This window comes from Myodes glareolus, chromosome 5, assembly GCF_982192425.1.
Source record: "Myodes glareolus chromosome 5, mMyoGla1.1, whole genome shotgun sequence".
Taxonomy (NCBI): domain Eukaryota; kingdom Metazoa; phylum Chordata; class Mammalia; order Rodentia; family Cricetidae; genus Myodes; species Myodes glareolus.
In genome coordinates this window covers 96,239,234-96,262,633 of record NC_142030.1, presented here as the reverse complement: position 1 = coordinate 96,262,633, position 23,400 = coordinate 96,239,234, and the positions used below count along the sequence as shown (strand labels likewise).

General features: G+C 39.0%; 1 protein-coding gene across 2 annotated transcripts in view; it reads left to right on the top strand.

Moving 5' to 3' along the window:
• The first annotated feature begins 4,268 nt into the window (after positions 1 to 4,268).
• Ubxn4 (UBX domain protein 4) overlaps positions 4,269 to 23,400 on the top strand; it is a 37,081-nt gene continuing 17,949 nt past the window's right edge. Inside the window, exons 1-8 of one of the 2 annotated variants that reach the window (XM_048443759.3) lie at positions 4,269 to 4,539; positions 13,445 to 13,547; positions 14,717 to 14,745; positions 15,578 to 15,696; positions 18,052 to 18,226; positions 18,505 to 18,595; positions 19,962 to 20,016; positions 21,750 to 21,914. In XM_048443759.3, the coding sequence (XP_048299716.1) occupies positions 4,458 to 4,539; positions 13,445 to 13,547; positions 14,717 to 14,745; positions 15,578 to 15,696; positions 18,052 to 18,226; positions 18,505 to 18,595; positions 19,962 to 20,016; positions 21,750 to 21,914 (819 nt within the window). In that variant the 5' untranslated portion in view covers positions 4,269 to 4,457. The remainder of the gene's footprint in view (positions 4,540 to 13,444; positions 13,548 to 14,716; positions 14,746 to 15,577; positions 15,697 to 18,051; positions 18,227 to 18,504; positions 18,596 to 19,961; positions 20,017 to 21,749; positions 21,915 to 23,400) is intronic. The other variant, XM_048443758.3, reaches the window with a different exon arrangement.

Genomic DNA, 23,400 nt, shown 5'->3' with positions numbered 1-23,400 from the left:
CTATCAGAAAGGTTAGGAAATTTGTACAGGGTTATGCTGATTAGAAATGAAGGTATTCTTGACCTCAGCTAGCTGTTTTGTGACTTTATGGGCTTAACTCCTTGTTATTGCCCCATATCTTGCCACTAACTGCTTTATATTGTCACTCTTATCAGCCATTGAAGCAGAAGAGGAATGTCAAAGTGGTTTACATAAGAAAACTTGATTTTTGAATGAAGCTAGGACAAATGCAAATGATTTTTTCTTCCATTTTAATTTCTTTGTTTTAAAGATTTATTTATTATATATACAACATTCTGCCTCCATGTATGCCCGCACACCAGAAGGGGGCGCCAGATCTTATTACAGATGGTTGTGAGACACCATGTGGTTGCTGGGAATTGAACTCAGGACCTCTGGAAGAGCAGCCAGTGCTCTTAACCACTGAGCCATCTCTCTAGCCCCATTTTTATTTCTTATGCATCGATAAACCTTACACAGTTATCAAGTTATTTTCTTACTGGCCTGTAGGCAACTGAATTTATTCCATATAGACAGCTTTATTTATACCTCTCTCACACAAGAAAAAAAGAACAGGAATATTTTTCTTTGCGTGATTTTCATATAAATTATTAAGTATGGCCTGCCACGATGGTACATGCCTTTAATTCCACCACCCAGGAGGTAGAGGCAGGAGGATTTCTATGAGTTCAAGGCCAGCCTGATCTACATAATGAGCTCTGTTGGGTCCAGGGGGGTCACGCAAAGATGGGGACAGACCATCAAAGTCTAATAAACCAGAAGCAAACTATTCCAGAAACCAGAATCCAGGAAAAAAATTTAAAAAATAAAGTTAAAAATTCCATGGGCCACAAAAAAGCTTATCAGCTACCTAGCTGAGACCGCATACAGAGATGGATTTTGTAAGGCTGTGTCAAAGGCCAGTTTCTGAACCCACCTTTTTATAGTAGAGGCACCAAGTATTAGGTCTGAAGAAAGAAATTTTTATAATCTCAAGATAAACTCAGATACAGATTGCCTTACTTTACAAACTCCATTAACAGAGTTTTTAGTTAAATTAGTGTTTGTACTTAATCTATTGTCTTTCTTGGTCCTTCCAGGTGGTGTTTACTGAAGCCCTGTGGTCTCCCCTTTTGATGCTGCAAGTTTTACATAGCAGGGATAATGCATAACCCAGAGGTCGTATATCTATTTCCTAAAAGTTGACACAGTTCATATCCGTAGGCTAGCTCTCAGTTTGCAGAGAGATGCTTTGGCCTTGTAAATAGAGCTATGGGTTATAAAGTGGAGTAATCCACTATTAATGGTTAACCCTTAAACTACTGAGAAAGCTGTTGACAGTCTGTTCTCATTTTCCCAGGCTTACAACTTTATAGTTCTCTTTATAGTTCTTTATTTCTGCATTTCTATTTCTGGAATCTATCTTTTTATATTCTTATTTTTGGACCTTTCAAGCTTGATCCAGAAAAGCTAGGACTACATATTCTCTATTTCAAAAACCAAACAAAAATTTATAAATCCATGTATACAACTCAAAATAAAATACTGTTTCAGGTAAGACATGGATCCTTTATTATTTTAAGACATAATATCTTTTGTATATTCCAGGTTGGCTTCAAACTTACTATTTAGCAAGTGATGTGGGATTCCCCGCTGTATGCTGTGAATATCTTTTATTATCATTGGTTAATAAATAAGCTCTTTGGCCTGTGATAGCCAGAACAGAGCTAGGTGGGCAGCAGTGGTGGTGGGGGGACAGAACTAAATTGAATGCTGGGAGAAAGTAGGCGGAGTCAGAGAGATGCCATGTAGCCACCCAAGGAGAAAGACATGGGCCCACCTTACTGGTAAACCACGAGCCTCGTGTTAAAATACAAAATATAGGAATGGGTTGATTTAAGATGTAAGAGTTAGCTAGAAGTTTGCATAAGCTAATAGGCCAAGCAGTAAGTAGTGTTGTAATTAATATAGTTTCTGTGTGATTATTTCGGGTCTGGGCAGCCGAGAAATGAACAAACAGTCTCTGCCTACAAACAAAAATAACCTTGACCTTGTGAGCTTCTTGCCTTAACCTCCCCAAGAGCTGGGATTATAGTTGTGTGACACCCCATCCAGTTCATGCCATCCTGGGGGTGGCACCCAGGACTTCAATCCTGCCACTTAGTTATACCCTGAGCCTAAGTTATTTTTAAATGATATATAAAAGCATAAAGTTGTGTATATTAATGGACTCCCATATGTTTTCAATACATGAATACATTGTACAATGTTTAAGCCAAGTTAAACGAATCTGTCTCATTTACCGTTTCTTTATTGTGAAAACTCGAAGTCCTACCTGATTGCAGGTTGAATTTTAGTAACTCCACACAGCTGGAGTTATAGAAGCATGCTTGCCTACCACACACAAGACCCTGAATTCTGTTCCTAGCAATGGAGAAGAGAGAAGAGGAAAAAAAATAAAGTGAAAATTGAAGTGAAAAATCAATTATTTGTTCGGGAGAATGGTGTCCTATATAAGGAGATAATCATTATGTTTCAGTTTTTTTAATTGGTTGAAAGAAACAAACACTGAGTTGTAATTTGTTAGCTATTTTTAGGTAAAATATAGAAAAGTGTCTTTATTATTACGTCCTTGGTCCCTTAAAGACTGTCAGATGCAGATAGGTAAATTTGATGTGGAAAATGTAATTACTTATGCAACATTAAGTCACATAAATCCTCAGATCTTATTTAAGAAAAAGCATATAATATGATGAAAGTATTAAATATAAATATATTTTCAATGTCAAACAACCTCATATTGCCATATCTTTTAAGACATTCTCAAATAGCAATGGAAATGAAACCATTGCTTTCCTCTTTTGTATTACTGTAGAGAAAGCAGCGAGAAAATAAGTGTTCAAAAAGTGACCATGGGCAGGGCTGTGGTGGCACACACCTTTAATCCATCCTAGTTCTTGGGAGGCAGGGGCAAGCAGTTCTCTGTGAATTCGAGGTCAGCCGGATCTACATAATGTTTATCAGGATTGCCAGGGCTACACACAGAGATATTCTATCTCGATAAAACAAAAACACAAACAAACAAACAAACAAACAACAACAAAAACCCCAACACACCAAAAAAAAAAAAAGTGGTCATGGACTAGACATGATAGCACAGGCCTATAATCTCAGCACTCTTAATGCCGAGGCAGAAGGATGGTGGATTCACCTGTGGCTGTGATTAAATACTTGACAAAAAACAACTTCAAAGAAAAATATATTTCTTTTGTCACTGTTTAACCATATGACAGAAAAGAAAATGTAACCTTCCTCTTTTCTATTCAGTATGGACCCCCGGACTGTAAGGATGGTGTCACCCACATTCAGAGTGTCTTCTATTAAACTCTGAAAACCATCTCACAGATAGCCCAAATGTTATATCTCCTAAGTGAGTCCAAATCCAGTTGACAATGACGATTATAACAGATGTCCATTCCAAAGCCAGCCTGGACTGCATAGCAAGATTGTTCTCATTGGAATAAAAGTAAATAAATTATTTCAATAGTATAGTGTCTAGAGGTTTTAGAATGTCTTGCAGTTAATCAATGCCCATTATATTCACAAAGGTCAGTATTCTGCCAATACCGCCCAGTATGTGGTTTATGGTAATATACAAACTACGCTTGTGCCTTTATCCAGTCCTTTTCTTCTTTCGTTTGTTTGTTTTTTGATTCAGGGTTGCTCTACATATCCTTCGTGTCCTGGAACTCACCATTTAGACCAGGCTGGCCTCCAGCTCTCAAAGATCCAGCCACCTCTGCCTCCAGAGTGCTTGGGATCAAAGGCATGCGCCATCATGCCACTCTGTCTTTTTCACAGGTCATACTAAATAGAAACCAAAGGCTTCCGGTAAGCCCCTGTAAAGCTTATTTTTATTTCTTTGTGGAACAAAGTAAGAGAGTGATAGCAACTCGCTACCTAGCATTTATTCTTTCACCGTTGTGTCGCCCATTACTGCCCCCTTTCGTCGTTTATATTTCAACAACAAGGAAATAAACAAGACTCGAAAGACTACAATTCCCAGGGAGCCTCACGGCAGGCGACGCCAACGTGCCGTAGCGGTTAGTCATCCTTCCTGAAGCTGCCTTCCACTTCCTGGACTCGGAACCTGGCTTTGCGGGCGCGCGCGCAGGCGGATTTACCTAGCCAACCAGGCACCGGAGCGCGCGACCCCGGACGACGTGTGTTGTCACGTGACACGGGGGCGTGCTTTTCCTGCCGAGCGCGCTCTTGTGCGCGTCCCCAGGGGGGCGGCTGTCGGGCGTACGAGTTGCTGAGGAGCTGGTTCCTCAGACGCGGCGTCCGACCAGCCGGTGGTTCCCTGGGCCGCGAGGCCGGAAAACGAGGAGGACGGGCCCCGGCTGCGGGACCGCGGCGACGACACACCGAGCGAGCGCCTGGGCCTGAGGGGAGCGATGCTGTGGTTCCAGGGCGCCATTCCAGCGGCCATCGCGTCGGCTAAGAGGAGCGGCGCGGTCTTCGTGGTGTTCGTGGCAGGTGACTGGGGAGTGGGCCTGAGAAGGAAGAAACCGAGGTCGTGGGTTTTTCCTGGTTCTCGTTAGCGTCGAGTGAACCAGGTGGGAGGACCCGCGCTGCGGCTGGGCTCGGACAGCCTAAGCCTGTCGCCTAGTCCGCTCGGGACTGTTCGGGTCCGCTCGTCTCCGATCGGGGCCAGTTAGGTTTTCTGTTACTTGGCTCCGGGCTTGCCCCGCTGCGGGACCGACCCGGAAGCCAAGCTTCTTCAGACCGCGGGCGGGCTCGGGACTCCTCGGTGACCCTGGCTCTGTTTGGACGCCGGTCTGACCCCTGTGCTTCTTTGTGGGAAGCGCAGTCCAGGCCCTGTCCCCAAACACTGAACCCTGCGAGGAGAAGCGCCCTGCAGGCCCCGGCAGTCGGTTTGTCGCCGGCTGACCCCCATAAATCCCCCCGCCCCGGTTCCTCTTTGATCCTCTAGGATCCCCCTTTCAGGGGGCTTGGACGTCCTTTTAATTTTTGTTGTTCAGGTGGGATTGGGACGAGCCTCTAGGCAGACAGTTGGGTCTAATTAGTTGTGAGCTGTCAAGAAAGCTGTGTCATCGGTAAGCCACAAAGAAACCACTTGATGTCCACAGCAGCTGTCTTAGAATGTTCCTGAAACATAAGCTTCGTCGAGGGGTAATCTTTTATGATAGCGCTGGAGGGTAATCTAAGATATAACTTAGATTTATTACAAGTGACTACACACACACACACACACACTTTTAACATAGTTTTAAAAGTACATATTCAGTCGTGATTCTTACCTCTCTTCTAATGTAAAGTCTAGTTTTCCAGACATGCGCTAACTCGTTACCCTATGTTTCTCTGTATTATTTTGTTCCATAATCTGTTTTATTTCTGAAGTCTTGTACATTAGCAGTCAACCATCTGCTTCTGTAGTTTTCTACATTCTTGTTACATGGAACAATTTGGGTGACAACTGTTAATTTGAAGTGTATTTTTTTATTTTTTTGTTCATTGGTGTTTTGCCTGCATGTATGTCTGTTTGAGGGTGTCAAAAGTCCTGGAACTGGAGTTACAGACAGGTGTGAACTGCCATGTGGGTGCTGGGAATTGAACTCGGGTCCTCTGGAAAAGCAGCCAGTAGTGCTCTTAACTGCTGAGCTATCTCTCCAGGCCCTGAAGTGTATTTCTTCACCTACTTGTGTTTAGTAATATTGTACTCATTATTGACCATCATCTCTTAGTAATTCTATAATTTGTTCATTTTTGTAAAGAAAAATGACTGAAATATGAATTTATTTAGCCTTAAAATTTAAATGTCTGATTGTTTTGTTATACTAAATTTTTAGCTTGATACTGTTAAGTTAGAGCATAAATCATTTAGATTCTATTGAAGTTGTATTATGCATTAAATAAATAAATAAGTCTTGTAATCCAGTAAGTACAATAGTCACATAAGAATGAAAAGAATATGATACTATAGTATGCAGTCAACAGGTTTATGAGATTTTAGTATGGTTGTAAGCCACCACGTGGGTTTGGGAATTGAACCCAGGTCCTCTGAAAGAGCAGCTAGTGCTTTTAACTACTGAACTATCGCTACAACCCTAGTTTATAACATTTTAAACTGTGTTCTTCACAAAATTTCAATAGCTTTTTGGGGGGAGGGGGGAGTATGTGGTATTTTATTTTCACTGTTTCTATACTTGAACATCTTAGGTCCAGTGTTGTAAAGTAACTTGAATCAGGCTCAGAAAAATTGGTTGGTTTTTATTGCTTTGAGACAGGATCTCACAGATAGCCCAGGCTGGCCTTGAACTCCTGATCCTCCTTCATCTATCTCCCAAGTGTTGGGATTACAGACTTGTGCAGCCACACCAGGTTAAAATTTACATTTTAACAGTGAGGGGAATTTTATTTTTATAGGGTTAAACTACTCAGAGATTCTCTCTGCCTTTGCTCCCTGGTACTGGAATTGAAGGTGTGCACCACCATACCTGGCTTAACAGTAAAATACTTTATCCACTTAGAAAAAGTTTTTCTTTGTTCATTTGTTTTTGAGACAGGGTCTTACTTTGTAGTCTAGGCTGACCCCAAACTCATAGTTTTCTTCCTGCTTCAGCCTTCCAAGTGCATAGATTATATCTGGGGGATTTTTTTTTCTTTATTTTTTAAAGACAAAACCAACCGTGACAAACAGCTGTGTGGCGGTGGTACACGCCTTTACTCCCAGCACTCAGGAGGCAGAGGCAGGAAACTCTTGAGTTTGAGGCTAGCCCTGTCTACAGAGTGAGTTCCTCGACAACTAGGGTTACAAAGAGAAACCTCATCTCAAAAAAAAAAATAAATAAAAAATAAAAAAAAAAATAAAAAAAAAGAAGGAAAAGAACAGTTGTAGGTTATATGGTAAAATAAAGCAGTAGATAAATGAACTCTAGAATCATATTATCCTTGTTTTTTAGCAGAACATGTGATTGATGATACTTAACCATTCCTAAAAAGTACTAAAGCAATCAGTTAACTTGAAAGAAAAAAGTTCCCCTTCATGGGTGGGTCCAAACCTGGGGCTTCATTCATGCCAAGTAATTGTTCTACTAAAGAACTAAACCCCTAGTCTAAATTGCTAGATTTGATTAACAAATATTTGAAAGCTGTAGAAATATACATACTCCTCAGTTAACTTTACTTAAATTTGCTGGTACTAGATATATTTAGAATATCATGAACCATTGATTGTTTGCAGAAATACTGTTAGGAATGGACAGTGGAGTCTGTTCCTTAATCTCTTCCAAAATATAGTTAGTTTTTCTAGAGTTTTAGCAAGGTTATCCCAACACAAAGTAGGATGAATGTTGCTCTAAGAATGTGTAGACACAGCCGGGTGGTGGTGGTGGTACACACACCTTTAATCCCATCACTCATGGAGGCAGAGTCTGTGAGTTCAAGGCCAGCCTGGCCTACAAGAGCTAGTTTCAGGACAGGCTCCAAAGCTACAGAGAAACTCTGTCTCGAAAAACCAATAAAATAAAATGAATAGAAATTTTAAAAAAATGTATAGACACTGGGATCATAAAGCAGCAACGTTTTGGTAGCACCTAACAGGTGGGCTCCATCTTTTGACCTTATGACATGACACTGCTTTCTACGGAGTTCACACCTTAGAATCTCAGAATCAAGTTATACCACCATCACCACTCCATCCCCAGCCAGATAGTCCTCAAGATATTTTAAACAAGTTCACAGGTCTTTATATTGTACCATAGACATAGCTATTCTCTTATGCTTTTACGCACATGCCTGGGCCCTAGAGCTTTGTTCTTAACTTGAAGAATATGTCTAGAACTTAAAGGATTTTCTTGATCTGAGATCCCATTAATAATATATCAACCTTTAAAAAATTTAACTTATATATAAAAATTCAGTTTATTGCTGGGTGATGGTCACACACCTTTAATTCTAGCACTCGGGAGACAGAGGCAGATGGATATCTGTGAGTTCAAGGCCAGCCTGGTCTACAGAGTTGAGTTCCAGGACAGCCAAGGCTACACAGAGAAACCCTGTCTCTAAAAATGAAACAAACAAACAAAATTCAACTTATTAAGAAATGTAAAAGGTAGCTATAGCTAGAGGAAATGGTTTTGAGAGTTTTCAAAAAAACTATTTGAGGTACACACACACACTACATACAGGGACTGGAGATGGCTCAGTGGTTAAGAGCGTTTACTGCTTCTGCGGAGGACCTAGGTTCAGCACCCATGTGCAACTTAGAACCATCTACAACTCCAGGTCTAGGAGATTTGATGCCTCTTCTGATTCCATAGCCTTTTGTACATATATGATCTACATAAACACACATAAATATTTTTTTTAAATTATTTCAGGGGGGCTGGCGAGATGGCTCACTGCTTAAGAGCACTGCCTGCTCTTCCAAAGGTCCTGAGTTCAATTCCCAGCAACCACATGGTGGCTCACAACCATCTGTAATGAGATCTGGCGCCCTCTTCTGGCCTGCAAGCATACACGGAGACAGATTATTGTATACATGATAGATAAATAAATAAATATTTAAAAAAATTATTTCAGGGAAAAAGTTTTAGGCAAGTTTTTATTTTCTGAAATTGTTTCCTTTTACTTTTTTAGAGGCTAAGTCTTGCTATTGCCCAGGCTGCTCTCTAATTCCTGGCCTTAGTAATCCTCCTAGCCTCAGCCTCCCAAGTATCTAGGACTTCAAGCATGGGCTACGGCATCTGGCTTTGATTAATAAAATTTTCATGAATGAAGTAATTCATTTAATACTTAAATAAAAATTAAATACTTGTAGAGTTGTATTAGAAGCTAGAGATACTTCAGCTAAATTAACAAGAATTTCTAGTTTTAGCTGTTTAAACTGAAAGATGTAAAGACAGTTGTACCATAGTACAAAAATCTGTTGAGGAGATTGTAGCAAAGCTGTCTGTCTAGTCAGTGGTATTCTATGGGAGGCTGAAAATTGTTCATGACTGATACTGTTGGCTGTCCTCTTTGGTTAGCATAGATCACAAAGCCTATAAGGTTTGAGCATTTGAGATTTCTTTCTTAGATTGGGTGATGAAAGGCTGCAGCTATCTGCTTCAGAGTTTGTTGGCATACTTTGTCACTTTAGATGTTGCTGCTGCCATGTATATAGCATGTGTTCTCCTAAAATCTTAGTGTCACTTGATTTTAAAATGTGAGTGATAATTTGATTAAAATTAAGACATAAAAGATACTGACAATGGCAACTGGTAATTCTAGTGAAACTTAGTGTTAAGAAGCTTCTCAACCAGGTGGTGGTGGTGCATGCTTTTAATCCCAGCACTTGAGAGGCAAAGACAGGCAGATCTCTGAGTTTGAGGCCAGCCTGGTCTACAAAACAAGTCCCAGGACAGGCATGAGTCTTACAGAGAGAAACCCTGTCTTGAAAAACCAAAATAGATAGATAGATAGATAGATAGATAGATAGATAGATAGATAAATAGATAGATAGATAGAAAGAAAGAAAGAAAGAAAGAAAGAAAGAAAGAAAGAAAGAAAGAAAGAAAATTAGTTTCTGCTGCTGCTGCCGTCACAAGGCTGAGTCAGGAACAGATAGTGCCAGTGGGACTGTGACTCTGGGACCCTAACCTAACCAGCGTAAGGTACTATGCTTTACTAAAAAAGCAAAACAAAAACGCAGTCTATTTAGGATTGACTCAAGCTTAAATATGTTTATTGCCTTCATTTGTTATTCTCCCTCAGGGTTTCTAGCTAAATGTCACCATTGTACATTCTGTTAGATAATCCATGATGTGGGTAGCCCTCATTAGCTTTTCAGTTTCATTTGTCTCATGATCTCCATTGTTTATTATTTTCCCAGCCACATAGATCTTTCTCTGTATATGTATTCTTTCTGCATGGTGAACTTTTCTGTATTTGGTGTGGCTCAGTTCTTTGGTCCTATCTTAAATGTCACCTTAGAGATGGATATGGTGGTGCATGTCTTTAATCCCAGCACTTGGGAATTCAAGGCTAGCCTGGTCTACCTAGTGAGTTCCAGTACATCCTGGGCTATGTAGAGAAACCCTGTCTCAAAAAAAGGAAATAAAAAGAGAGAGAAAAAAGTCATCTCAGAAAAGTCTTCTCTGACCATGATAGATTTTATTTATTTGTATGTGTGCTCACATCCTGGGAATCAAACTCAGAGCTTCTTGTTACTAACAGAACTGTCTTCCAAAACCTAAACACTCTCATTCATAGCAATTACTGCTTTATGTGTTGGTAGTTGTCTACTTGTTTGGAGACACACACACACACACACACACACACACACATACATTCTTTTAATTTATTCATTCTTATTTTATGTGCATTGGTGTTTTGCCTGCGTGTATGTCGGTGTGAGAGTGTCAGATCCCCTGTAACCTGTAAATGGAGACTGCACATTTGTTTCCCAGCTGCCCAGACCCCAATAATCACACAGAACCTATATTGCAACACTACTTGGCCAATAGTTTAGGCATATTCCTAGTTAGCTCTTACATCTTAAATTAACCCATTTCTATTAATCTATGTATCACCATGAAGCTATGACCTACCAGTAAGGCTCCAGAGTCTTCCTTAGGCCTTTACAGGGCATCTCCCTGACTCTGCCTACTCTCTCTATCTCTTCTGATTTCCCACCTGGCTTTACTCTGCTAAGCCATTGGCCCAAATACCTTTATTCATCAAACAATAAAAGCAACACATACACAGAAGGACATCCCACATCAGGAACCAGAGATTCAGACAGTTGTACACTGGCATGTGGGTGCTGGGAATTGAACTCAGGTCCTCTGGAAGAGTAGCCAGTGCTCTTAACCTCTGAGCCATCACCCCAGCCATATCATTAGGTTTTAAGCTGTGTTGAGAACAGTGTTTTATATCTAGTACAGAAGCCAAATGCCAGAATGGAAGAACTGAAATAAAGTATAAAGTAAAATAGTAAATAAAAGAATGATTACGTAAGATTTCTCACTCTTTACTGCCTCCTTGAAATGCTTACAGAAAGAACATTTTAAGTAGCTATTTTCTAGGTTGATAGTTGAGTCATTTTGTTAAGAATTTATTATTTCTTCCTACCCCATTGTCTCTGGAAACTCATTCAGAATGCTCTCATTTGCAAATGGCAACTTTCCTTTATTTTCTTTGTTGTAACTACCGTGAGTTAGTTAAAAGGGTATTCTTACTAGTTTTGGTCTGTCCCATCTCCATGTCCAGATTTTTCATAGGCTCTCTGTCGAGGACTGGCCTCAACAAAAATACTTCTTACCAGGATAGGGACGTGGGAATTGAAGAAATATAAGTAAAGAATATGAAGGTACATGAAAATAATAAGACAGAAAACATAGACAGTATTGGGAGGGCATTTCAGTGACTGAAATCCTGAAATTAATCGGTTTATTTTTCCCCAGCTTTTATACCCAATGTAAACTGGGGGAGAAGGTAACAAGACTTTATTAACAAGATACATAGGATAACTCACACAGTCAATGGCCTTATCACTCTGAGACATTAAATCATTAGCATTCTGTCGGCTAGGTAGCTATTATGCTCTAGGTCAGGTATACTGAAGACTGCCCTTCCCTAGGTGACCTCATAGTTACAATAGAAGGAACAGAAGTACATTTGCATATCCTGAGTACCTATCAGGATGGCATTGAGCTATCTTAATTTCAAAAGACCTTCTGAGTTAGGAGGTGCAATTACACCTGTCAGTCTCCAAACTCTCTGACCTTCAGACAAGGTAGAAATGGGCCTACATTTTTCAGCTTCCACAGCTCTCTCATTCAGATGTGCAGTCATGTATCGTAGGCACGCCTGTATGCTCACTATGCTAGACATTTAAATGTTCATTCCAATAAACACTGAATACCTGCTATATGCCTAGATACTTACTGCTACAGGTTCTGTTGTAGGGATTTCAGTCATATGATAACATAAAAAACTGGCTTTGCCTTCATGGACTATTTTCTAATTGGGAGAAAAAGACAATAAACAATAAAGATAATTAAGGTACATAGTGTATTAGAAGGTGGGTGACCTGAGATGGTTTTCATTGCAAGTTCTAAGTATTAAGTGGTGCTGTAGAGATGGTTCAGTGGAAAAGAGCATTTGCTGCTCTTAAAGAGGCCCCAAGTTTAGTTCCCAGAAGCTACATGACAGTTGCTGTGTAAGCATAGACACCCTACTGGGACTGGACAAGCTAAGAGTACTTGTTCTTTCACAGGATCCAGGTTCAGTTCCCAACATTGCATTGTAGTTTACAACTGTTCATAATTCCAGTTCCAGGAGATCTGATGCTCTCTCTGTCCTCTTCCTCAATCTTCCCCTCAACCACTATCCCCCACCACCACCACCACACACACACACACACACACACACACACACACACACAGCGTTTCTTTGTGTAGCCCTGGCTGTCCTGGAACTCACTCTGTAGACCCAGCTAGCCTCAAATTCAAGAGAATTGCCTGCCTCTGCCTCCTGAGTGCTGGGATAAAAGTGTGCACCATTATTGCCTGGCCTTTTCTGGCCTCTTTGAATACTAGGGATACATACGTGTGGGGTGTGTATGTGTGTGTGTGTGTGTGTGTGTGTGTGTGTGTGTTGTGTATGCATACAAAACACACATAAAATAAAAATAATTAAATCTTTAAAAAAAATGACCTAGCAAGGAAGACTCATTTAGATTTCTATATTCATCTGCTTTAGCTTTGCTAAGTGTGGTAGCAGTGGAAGCTATAATAAGCAGTAGTTACATTTGTATGTATTTTTGAAATAGCCAACTGAAGTTATGAATCAAGTGTTTTGGGCTTGTTTGTGTGTTTGCTCTGCTGAGGGTCAAACCAAGGGTTTTGTGCATTCTAGATAAGCACTCACCCTGCTATGGGACCACAACCACAGCTTCAGTAGGATTAGTTTTCAAGTTTGGTGAAGTTAAGAGAATACTTGCTAAACTGGGTGTGGTAGTGCATGTCTTTAATCCCAGCACTTGGAAGGAAGAAACAGTAAGTTCTAGGATTATATAGATACCCTGTCTCAGATAAAACAAAAGCAAAAAACAAAACAAAAAAAAAAAGGAAGGAAGGAGGGAGAAAATTATTTACTGTTCTTACAAAGGACCAGTTTGGTTCCCAGCACTCATATGGTAACTCACAATTGTTGTAACTCCATTTCCAGGGTTTCCAAAGACAACTTTTGGCCTGCTCAAGCACTGCACACACTCTTAAATACATGCAAGGCAAAGAGCTTATACACATAAAATAAAATGTGAAAAAAAATTGTGGATTGTATTTTATTTGAGTTCTAGTTTCACAGGGGAAGAAATTTAGAATTAGCAGTCCTGACCTCGGCATTTCTAAGAGTCCTTGAAATATGTTCACAGGTGATGATGAGCAGTCCACACAGATGGCTGCGAGCTGGGAAGATGAGAAAGTGACAGAAGCATCTTCAAACAATTTTGTTGCAATTAAAATTGATACCAAAAGGTGTGCTTATACTTTAATGTTTCATTACTTTTTATTTCTAATCATGTTTTTTGTTGTTATATTATGGTATTGATTATGATAATATTCTTGAACTATTAATATTAAGAATGTTCATTTTATAGGTACAGATATCTAAGGCACTAAGATATATTAGGAACTTAAATTACTTTTTAATTTTTGAGTATACTACCACACCCAGTTAATGGAATTTAAATTATTTTGTTATGATTACTATTTATACTTTATTATTTGACAACTTTCTTGTTTGTTTTGTTTTTCTAGCAGGATTTACCTGTGTAGCTCTGATTGTCTTGAAACACAGTATGTAGATCAGACTGGCCTCAAACTCACAAACTCGCCTGCCTCTGAGATTAAAATGCTGAGGTTAAAGATGTGATTCACCACTGCCTGGCATGGATTTAACAACTTTCTATACCTTTCCCCCATTAATTATTTTAGATAGTTTTTTTTGATGGATATTTAGAATGTTTTAATCCCTTCTTATTACAGAATATTGTCACTGTATCTTGTTACAGGCTAAGGGTTTTTTTAATCTTTTTAATTTTATGTGTATTATATGAGTATTTTCATATATGTCTGTGCACCATGTACTTGCAGTGCCCAAGGAAGTTGGGAAAGGGTGTTGGATTGCCCAGAAACAGAGTTACAGATGGTTGTGAGCCACCGTGTGGATGCTAGAAGTCAAACCTGGTCCTCTGGAAGAGCACCACTGAACCATCTTTCCAGCTGCCAAGAGTTTTTATTTTATTTGCTATTTAAGGAAGCACCATGAGATAATATTTTTTTTCCAGATGGTTTCTCACTATATAGACCACACTGACCTAGAAATCAAAAATTCTCCCACCTATGCCTTCCTGGCACTGGGATTAAAGGTGGATGCCACTACACCCAGCAAGATAGACATTTTTAATTTACAAACCCAGCCACCACTTTGTGGGTTATAAGAAGAAAGGATTGTTTAATCTGAAAGTTATAAAATAAAAATTAAAAAGAACAAAAATGTTTGTAAAATAAAATTCATATTTCTGTCCTTCCAGCATATTCCTATGTAATTTTTAAAATATACTTATGATTGGTATAGTAAATTTAATGAATGCAACACAGTTGAATTCATGTTGTGATTTTTCTCTTGATTTTTTTTTTTACAGTGAAGCTTGTCTGCAATTTTCACAAATTTGTATCCTTTCATTGAAGAATTGGTTTCATATAGATTATATTTGCTTTTCTGTTTTTAATTAAAAAATTTGGGAATTAGTTTTATTTGGGAAAACTTACCGTTTGATAGAAGCAATGTTGCAGTCTTTTGTATTAGCTATATATAATACGTTATAGCTAATGGCAAAGTATATGTTTTTCTTCTTTTTAAAGTTTGTTTATTTTTTTATTTTATGTGCATTGGTATTTTTGCCTCCATGTACAGCTGGGTGAGGATGTCGAGTCCTGTGGAACTAGAGTTACTACAGACAGCTTTGAGCCATCATGTGGGTGCTGTTATTTTTTTTTTTTAATTTTTTTAAGTTTTCTTTTTTTAATTTTTTTTTTTTACATTTTCTGTACATTTCTGTTTTGCCTGCATGTATGCCTGTGTGAGGGTGTTAGGTCCCCTAGAACTGAAGTTACAGACAGTTGTGAACCACCATATAGGTGCTAAGAATTGAGCCCAGGTCCTCTGGAAAAGCAGTCCGTGCTCTTAACCACTGAGCCATCTCTCCAGTCCTGATGTTTTTCTTGTTTATGTGAATATCTGAAGAGTAGTATGGAATAATTTGATTGAAATGTTAAAAGTCTGTGACTCCAGGCAAAATGGATATAATGATGTAGAATGAAATGCATTTTATTTCACTCCAATATGCTCTACAAACCATAAATCATTTTACATATCACATGTACTAGAGGCATGAACATGCTAGTCACATTGTAAAGTCCACTAAGGTGTTTTGCTTTGTTATTGTATTTTATAAAACTTCTTGTTTCAAGCTTGAATTATTAGACTTAATTAACCTGTACAGATCCTGTAGTGTGCGTTCCATCCAGTTTCTTTATAGGAGACAGCGGAATCCCTTTGGAAGTAATAGCAGGGAGTGTTTCCGCAGAAGAACTTGTTACAAGAATTCACAAAGTCCAACAAGTAAGAAGGAACCAGAACTTTTTGAGGGTTGTGGGGAGTTTCAAGACAGGGTTTCTCCCTGTGTAGCCCTGACTTTCCTAGAACTCATTCTGTAGACCAGGCTGATCTCAAAGTCAGAGATCTGCTTGCCTCTGTCTCTCACGTGCTGTAATTAAAGGCCTGTACCTCTACCTCCTGACTTCTTTTTTTGGTTTGTTTGTTTAGTTGTTTCATTTTGTTTGGTTACTTTTTTTGTTTTGTTATTTTTAAGATTTTGTTTTTAATCCTCAGTAGCCCATTGGAAGATTTTTTTTTTTTAAAATCTGGCTTCAGTTTCATTAATTGTTAAGGATCTGTTTAAATTGTTTATATATAATTTTTGCTAGGTCATAGGTGTGCAGTGAAATACCTATTTTGTCTGATTTTTTTCAGTTTTATTTTTATTTATTTATTTGTTTATTTTGGTTTTTGGAAATGATTTCTCTGCATAGTCCTGGTCACTTTATAGATCAAGCTGATTTCAAAGTTGAGATCCTCCTGCCTCTGCCTCCTGAGTGCTGGGATCAAAGGCGTCCTCCAACATGCCTGGTGATTTTCCAGTTTACATATATTTGTGTGTGTGTGTATGATTGATTATATGTGTGGGCACCATATGTACTCAGGTGCTAGAAGTGGTCTGAGTGCATTAGATCCCTTGAAACTAGGTTATAGGCGGTTGTGACCATCTGATGTGAGTGACCCAAATCCTATACAAGAGCAGTAAGTGCTGTTAACCTATGAGCCATCTCTCCAGCCCCGAAATTTTCCAGTTTTTTTAACTAAATCTTTAATTATTTTCTGTATTTCATTGAACTCTAGAGTAGAATAAACCCCCCTTTTCATATTACTAATTTGGGTCATCTTACTTTTTCTGTTGCACTGTTGCATTAGTTGACTAGGGTTCTTTCAATGTTACTGGGGTTTTTTGTTTTTGATTTTTTTTTGGTATTTTTGTTTTTTAGCGGGGGTTTTTGTTTGGTTTTGGGTTTTTTTTGGTGTTTTTGTTTGTTTTGTTTTTTCAAGACAGGGTTTCTCAAGGTAGCTATGACTGTCTAGGAACTAACTTTCTAGATCATGCTGACCTCGAACTCACAGAGATCTGCTCACCTCTGCCTCCTGGGTGATGAGATTAAGGGCACTACTGTGCCTGGCCATTAATGTCATCCTTATTATTTATTGCTGTCTACTGCTTCAAGGTTTGGATTGTTCATGTTTTTCTGGAACTTTGGGGTACAAGGCTACTTTTTTAATTTAATTATTTGAGTGTAGAAAGCAGCCACAACACTGAGATTGGTATGGCTTTTGAGTTTTAGTCACCCTTCTAGAGGGATGCCATGTGAGTATCAGTTACACTCCTAAAACCTTACTTCTCAGACTTACTACAGCAGTGAAGGAAAGAAGAGTGACTCTAGGATTTGATTCACTCACTGTCCTTAAGTTCAGAGCTCTTAAGCTTCATGTTAGTTCTCAGTTGATGAACTCTGTTTCTGGCCACTGAGTGTGCAGGGATGTCTCTTAACACATTTCCTAGTAGTCCAAGCCAGTTTCCTACCACCTGCACTCCTCAGCCCATGGGGTCCTTCCCTCCTATGCCCACAGCTGTCTGTTTGGAGTTTTAGGGACTGTGGCAGGCCAAATTGATGCTTCCCAACCTGTGTATGTTCTCTGATCTCAGGCTCCTGGGGTAGCTCAATTTTAAACAATGGATACCCTCTGAAGATAACACAGAACTGACCTCTGAATCCTATAGCTTTCCAAAGAAAGATTATCCCAACCAGTGACCCATCTATCAGAGAGAACAGTTTTGCCAACACCTGTAATGATTTGGGACCCTTGAGAGAAGTGAGCTTGTCCTGAGGGTGGTACTGCCCATCTTCATCTGCCTTGCTTTTGGAAATGTCTTGAGTCCCATCCCCTGGCCAGATGATCACTCTGCTTTAAAACCTTTTATGGGCTGGAGATATAGCTCATCCCCCAGTACCAAATAAGGAAAATTATGCTCTGGCCAAGTTATAATTGAATTCCATAATGTGATTTTGTTGTTGTTGTTTTTGTTTTGAGGAAGGGTCTTTGGATAGCCCTGGCTGTCCTGGAACTTGCTATGTAGTTCAGACTGGCCTTGAACCTTCCACTTTTCTCTGCCTGGGATTAAAGGCTGATGTGCCCCCATGTTCATACCATAATATGTTTTTTGTTTTGTTTTGGACTCTCTATTTCCAATTTGTCTTACTGAGGGTTTAGTATTTCTACTTGTGTGTGTGTGTGTGTGTTGATAACTAATCTACCATTAAATGGCTATAGAGTGTCATGTTAAGTTGCAATATGTTTTCTCCCAAGATGCACTCATCAAAAGGTGAAACATCAGTGACAAATGACAACCAGTCAGAAAGTTCAGTATCTACCCCATCTGCCTCATTTGAACCTAATGATGTATGTGAAAATACTGAGTCCAGAAATACAGAGCTTTGTGAGACACCAGCTGCTTCTGACACAAAATCAGATACTGCAACAGGTACAGGAAGAGTATTCCTTACTTCATATTTAAGGACATGGTTTAGTCTCACGGTAGCATTCCAGACAGATAATAGCAAGTCTTTCAAATGGGGTTACACCCTGATAAACCTAGCCAAACATGGGGCTTAGCTTAGCTGGTGGAGTGCATGTTTGGCATTCCATTAGGCACAGTGGTACATTTATGTCATACTACTATTCAAGAGAAAAGGTTAACAAATGGTTTATACCTTTTACAAGTTACAAAAATTCTTATTTTGTTTTATTTTAATAATTAAGGAGAATGCTCAGGTCATGATAGTCCCTCCCAGGAGCCTCATGGATGTTCAAACCAGAGACCAGTAGAGGATCTCACCGTCAAAGTGGAAAGGTTTGCTTTTACTTTTATAGATAACATTTTGTTTTAAAAAATTACAGTTTCTAGTTATTTTTTTTGACTTGTATGAAACCTAAGTATAATGCAAATGGAATATTCAGAATTGCAGGTTTAAGTTTTTGATTGCCTCAATAACCCAACTATTCCATGAAAATTAAAATTAGGGTAGAGGTTTTCTGTATCATTGAAGTTGTCAGTCAGCTATAGACCTGAGCACTTTGTTCTGAGAGTTCCTTTTGGTGTATGTATGTGTGTCAGGCTTGTATCTCTTTATGCCAAAATAATAATAAGCTCCAGATGAACAAAAACTTGCCTCATATTGTGCATATGTATTAAGATGGGGTTCTGCACAACTACTAATATTGGTTGGACTAATAGTAAACATCTCTAATTCATTATACTTTCTAGGTTAGGATTTATAAAAATGCGGTAATTATGAAATGTGTTTGTTATGCTGTTATTAAAATGTATGAATTAATGACTAATATTTCTAATACTAGCCTAAAACCTTTTAATATTAGGTAAAAAATTAAAAATGCTTTTTAAAATTTTCTTTAAAGGAAATTAATTAATTTAAATTAAATTTGCCCCTTTAAGTATTTCTTTAATCCCAGCACTCAGGAGGCAGAGACAGGAGAATCTCTTGAGTTTGAGGCCAGCATTGTCTGCAGAATGAATTCCAGGACAACCAAGATGGCTACACAGAGAAATCTTGTCTCAAAAAAACAAAACAAAACAAAACAGAATACTTCTTAGAGGAAACTAGAGTCAGTGTTAGAATACTTAGCTGACATGAGGTCTTGGGTTAAATCCTAAGCTCTGCAAAACAGTAATAATAACATAAATAAAATTCCTTCAAAGAAGTTGGTGTCTTCTTGGTCACTTGCAGCTGTAAATACAGGCAGTTATGAGATTCATGAAGTGGGCTATGGGTATTGAACTTGAATACAATACAGGAACAATATAAACTGTTAACTGCTAAACTTTTTCTCCAGCTCAAATTTATATATTTTTCAAGCATTAGAATCATCAAAAAGTGAGGACTCTAATAGTAAATGACAGACTTCTATTAGACACCTGTGGGTTCATGGATTTCTGTACAGGATGGGAGGTAGGCAGATACACTGTTGTACTTTCAGGAGGTTATGTTTAGGTTTCCCTTTGTTTTATTCCCCTTTGTTTTAGCAAAACAAAACTTTGAGACAGTCTGATTATGTAGTCTCTAGTTAGCCTCTGTTTCCTAAATGCTGATGTTAAAGGTATTCACCACCATGTCTGCTGCCCTCTTCATGCCCCCCAAAACATAAATCATTATGTTTTGAATAATGAAATCTATCTTGGTGTTTTGTTTTTTAAACAGACTAACAAAAAAACTTGAAGAAAGGAGAGAAGAGAAAAGGAAGGAAGAAGAACAGGTAGAGCTCACCCTTAGCATTGGTTTACTCTGTTACTTGAGGGAATTTTTGATTTGTTGTCCAATTTAGCAGACTCAGAGTGATATCCTTAGAGCTCAGTGTTGTATTGTGGTGGAGGAAATTATCTGTTCTCTGCACTCAGTTTGTACTATATACATTTTAGGATCTTGGTTATTGTTTGCTTGTCTGTTTGTCATGATTGCTATGCAGTCTATGCTGGCCCAGGAATCATAGGGTTGCAAGAAGTTACCATGGCTGTCTGATATATATATATATATATATATATCCAGCAACAATTGAATAATCTTTTTTTTTCACTATGTGGATTGATCTTTTCAAATTAAGTATCTAAAGGAAGTTGATCTAAAATTGCTAGATTTGAGGAAAATCAAATTTGTAGACATCCTCCTCAGTTTTTTTTATCTAATATTGCATTCTAATTTACTCATCTTTCTCACAGTAATTGTGCTCATCTCTTTTGGGTGTCATTTAGATTATCTTTGTTTTCGAGACAAATAATTGATTGCCATGTTGTCTTTGGAGGGCAGCACATTTGCTGTAGAATCTAAAGGCTTGTAATTCTGCTTGGATACAGATTACATTGAGGACACGACACTCTTAACAGAGCCACTGACAAAAGTTTACAAGTTGATAGACATTTGATCATTAATTATGCTGTCAATAAAAGTATTTTTTAAATTATTTTATATTATCGGTGTTTTGCCTGCATGCATTTTTCACACCACTTGCATGCCTGGTGCCTGTGGAAGCCAGAAGAGGACATCAGGTCCTCTGTAACTGAAGTTACCGACAGTTGTGTTCTGTCATGTGGTTGCTGGAAATCATATCTAAGTCCTTAGGAAGAACAACCAGTGAGCTTAATAACTGAGTCATATCTCCATCTCTCTCTCTCCCTCTCTCTCTTTCTCTTTGGTTTTTCAAGGCAGGGTTTCCCTGTAGCTTTGGATCCTGTCCTGGAACTAGCTCTTGTAGACCAGGCTGGCCTCAAACTCACAGAGATCCACTTGCCTCTGACTCCCGAGTGCTGGAATTAAAGGCGTGCGCCACCACTGCCTGGGCCTGAGTCATCTCTTTAGCTCCATTTTTATTTTATTTATTTTTTCTTTACAAGACAGGGTTTCTCTGTTATACTCTGGCTGTTATAGAACTCACTCTGTAAACCAGGCTGGTCTTGAACTCAAAAAGATCTGCCTGTCTCTGTCTCCTGAGTGCTGGGAATAAAGGCTTATGCTACCACCACCCGATTTCTTCAGCTCTTTTTGTAAAATTACTTAATTTTGTGTGTGCATGTGCACACACACGTGCATAGGAACATGTGGAGATCAGTTGGAAACTTGCAGCGGTCCATTTTCTCTTTTCATTATGTGGGTTCATAGTGTAAACTTTGTCACCAGGCACTTGTACTCACTGATCCATCTCACCAGGAGATATTTTCTGAAGTTTTGTTTTCTTTGGTTTGGTTTGTAGTGGTTTTTGAGACAATGTTTCTCTATTGGAGAACTCACTCTGTAGTCCAGGTTGGTTTTGAACTCACAGAGATCCACCTCTCTCTACCTCCTAAGATCTGGGATTAAAGGTGTACTCCACCACCACTAGGCTGAAATTCTATTCTTTTAACTATATTCTACAATCAGCTTTCCATACATCAGAATTTGGTCTGGGACAGAAGTTTGGATTATGGTTTGGGTTCATCACACTTTTCTTTATTTCAGAGAGAGATTAAGAAGGAAATTGAAAGGAGAAAAACTGGAAAGGAAATGTTGGATTATAAGAGGAAACAAGAAGAGGAATTAGCAAAAAGAATGTTAGAAGAAAGAAGCAGAGAAAAGGCAGAAGACAGAGCGGCTCGAGAGCGCATCAAGCAGCAGATAGCGCTGGTGAGCTTCGCTGTGTGCTCCCTCATTCCTGTTGAGACTGCGCCTTTCTGTGCAGCCAGTAGAATCCCTGAACTCCCTTAACTGAACCAGCTAAGTGCTGGGACCAGAGAAGTGAGCCACTGGTGACTACCTTTATCTGAAATGCTTGATCCTCTGACGTTTGTGATATTTGTGAGCCTCCATGCAGGCTAACTTTTCAGTCCCTACCACACGGTCCACACAATAGCACATTTAGTAATTGAAAGAATATCAATCTGGGCTTCTGTCTTCAAGGAATTCTGTATTGAATTGAAATAGTTAAGAAAAATTGATACATAATTATTTTAATTTTCAGTCCCCCCCCATCGACATGGCTACTCTTCAGAAAAATTGTTTTTTAAGATTTATTTCCCATGTATGAGTGTTTTGCCTGCATGAATGTATGTGTACCAGTTGTATGCCTGGCGCCCTCACTGGCAGAAGAGGGTGTCACCATGTTGGTGCTGGGAACTGAAAATGTACAAGAATCCTATACAAGACTGGCAAGTCCTCTAAACCACTGAGTCAGCTCTGCCCCGAACCCCATCAAAATCGTGCATGCATGTGTGACATATTTGGATGTCAGAGGGCATCAGTGTGGAGTCAATTCTCGCCATCAACCGTTCTATGGGTTCTAGGACTCAAACTCAGGTCACCAGGCCCACGCTTTTATTTTACCCTTGAATCCATCACACTAGCCCTAGATAGGGTTGTTTATTTTCTTTGGGGTAGTTTTATTGTTCTTTATCTATTTGTTTTTGATATGTTTATGTGTTTCATTATATGTAGATATGTGTATCTGATGTGGACATGTGCATGAGAGTATAGATATTCTCAGAGACCAGAGGTATCAAATCCCCTGGGCCTGGAGTTAGAGATGGTTGTGAGCTCACTTACATGAGTGTTAGGAGCTGAACTCGGGTTCTTTGGAAGAACATCAAGTGCTCTTAACCACTGAGCCATCTCTCTGGCCACTCAAAACCATTTTAAAGTTATTTTCTTCATGTTACTTTATTCTTTGAGACAGAGTCTCACATTACAACCCTGGCTGCCCTGGAATATGATGTGTAGACCAGGCTGGCCTCTCAAACTTACAGAGATCTTGCAAGTTCTGGGGATAAAGGCATGTGCTACCCCACCCCCTCCTAGTTATTAAGACTTTTCTAAGAAGGCACAGCTTTTAAAGATTCTCTAGCTGGGCATGGTGATGCAAGCCTTTTATCCTGGCCCTCAGGAGACATGGAGATGGAGCTCTGTGAGTGCAAGGCCAGCCTGGTGTATGACGAGAATCACAGGCCAGTCGGCCAAACAGTGAAACCCTGTCTAAAAAAAAAAAAAAATCCAAAGAAAAACAAAGAATTTGTAAATTGTAGTCTGTATAAAAACATTAATTAATTAATAAAAAGCATTTTGAAAGAGAGAGAGTTTCAAAAGATTTAGGCATAACTAAAGGGTGGCGATGGTTATA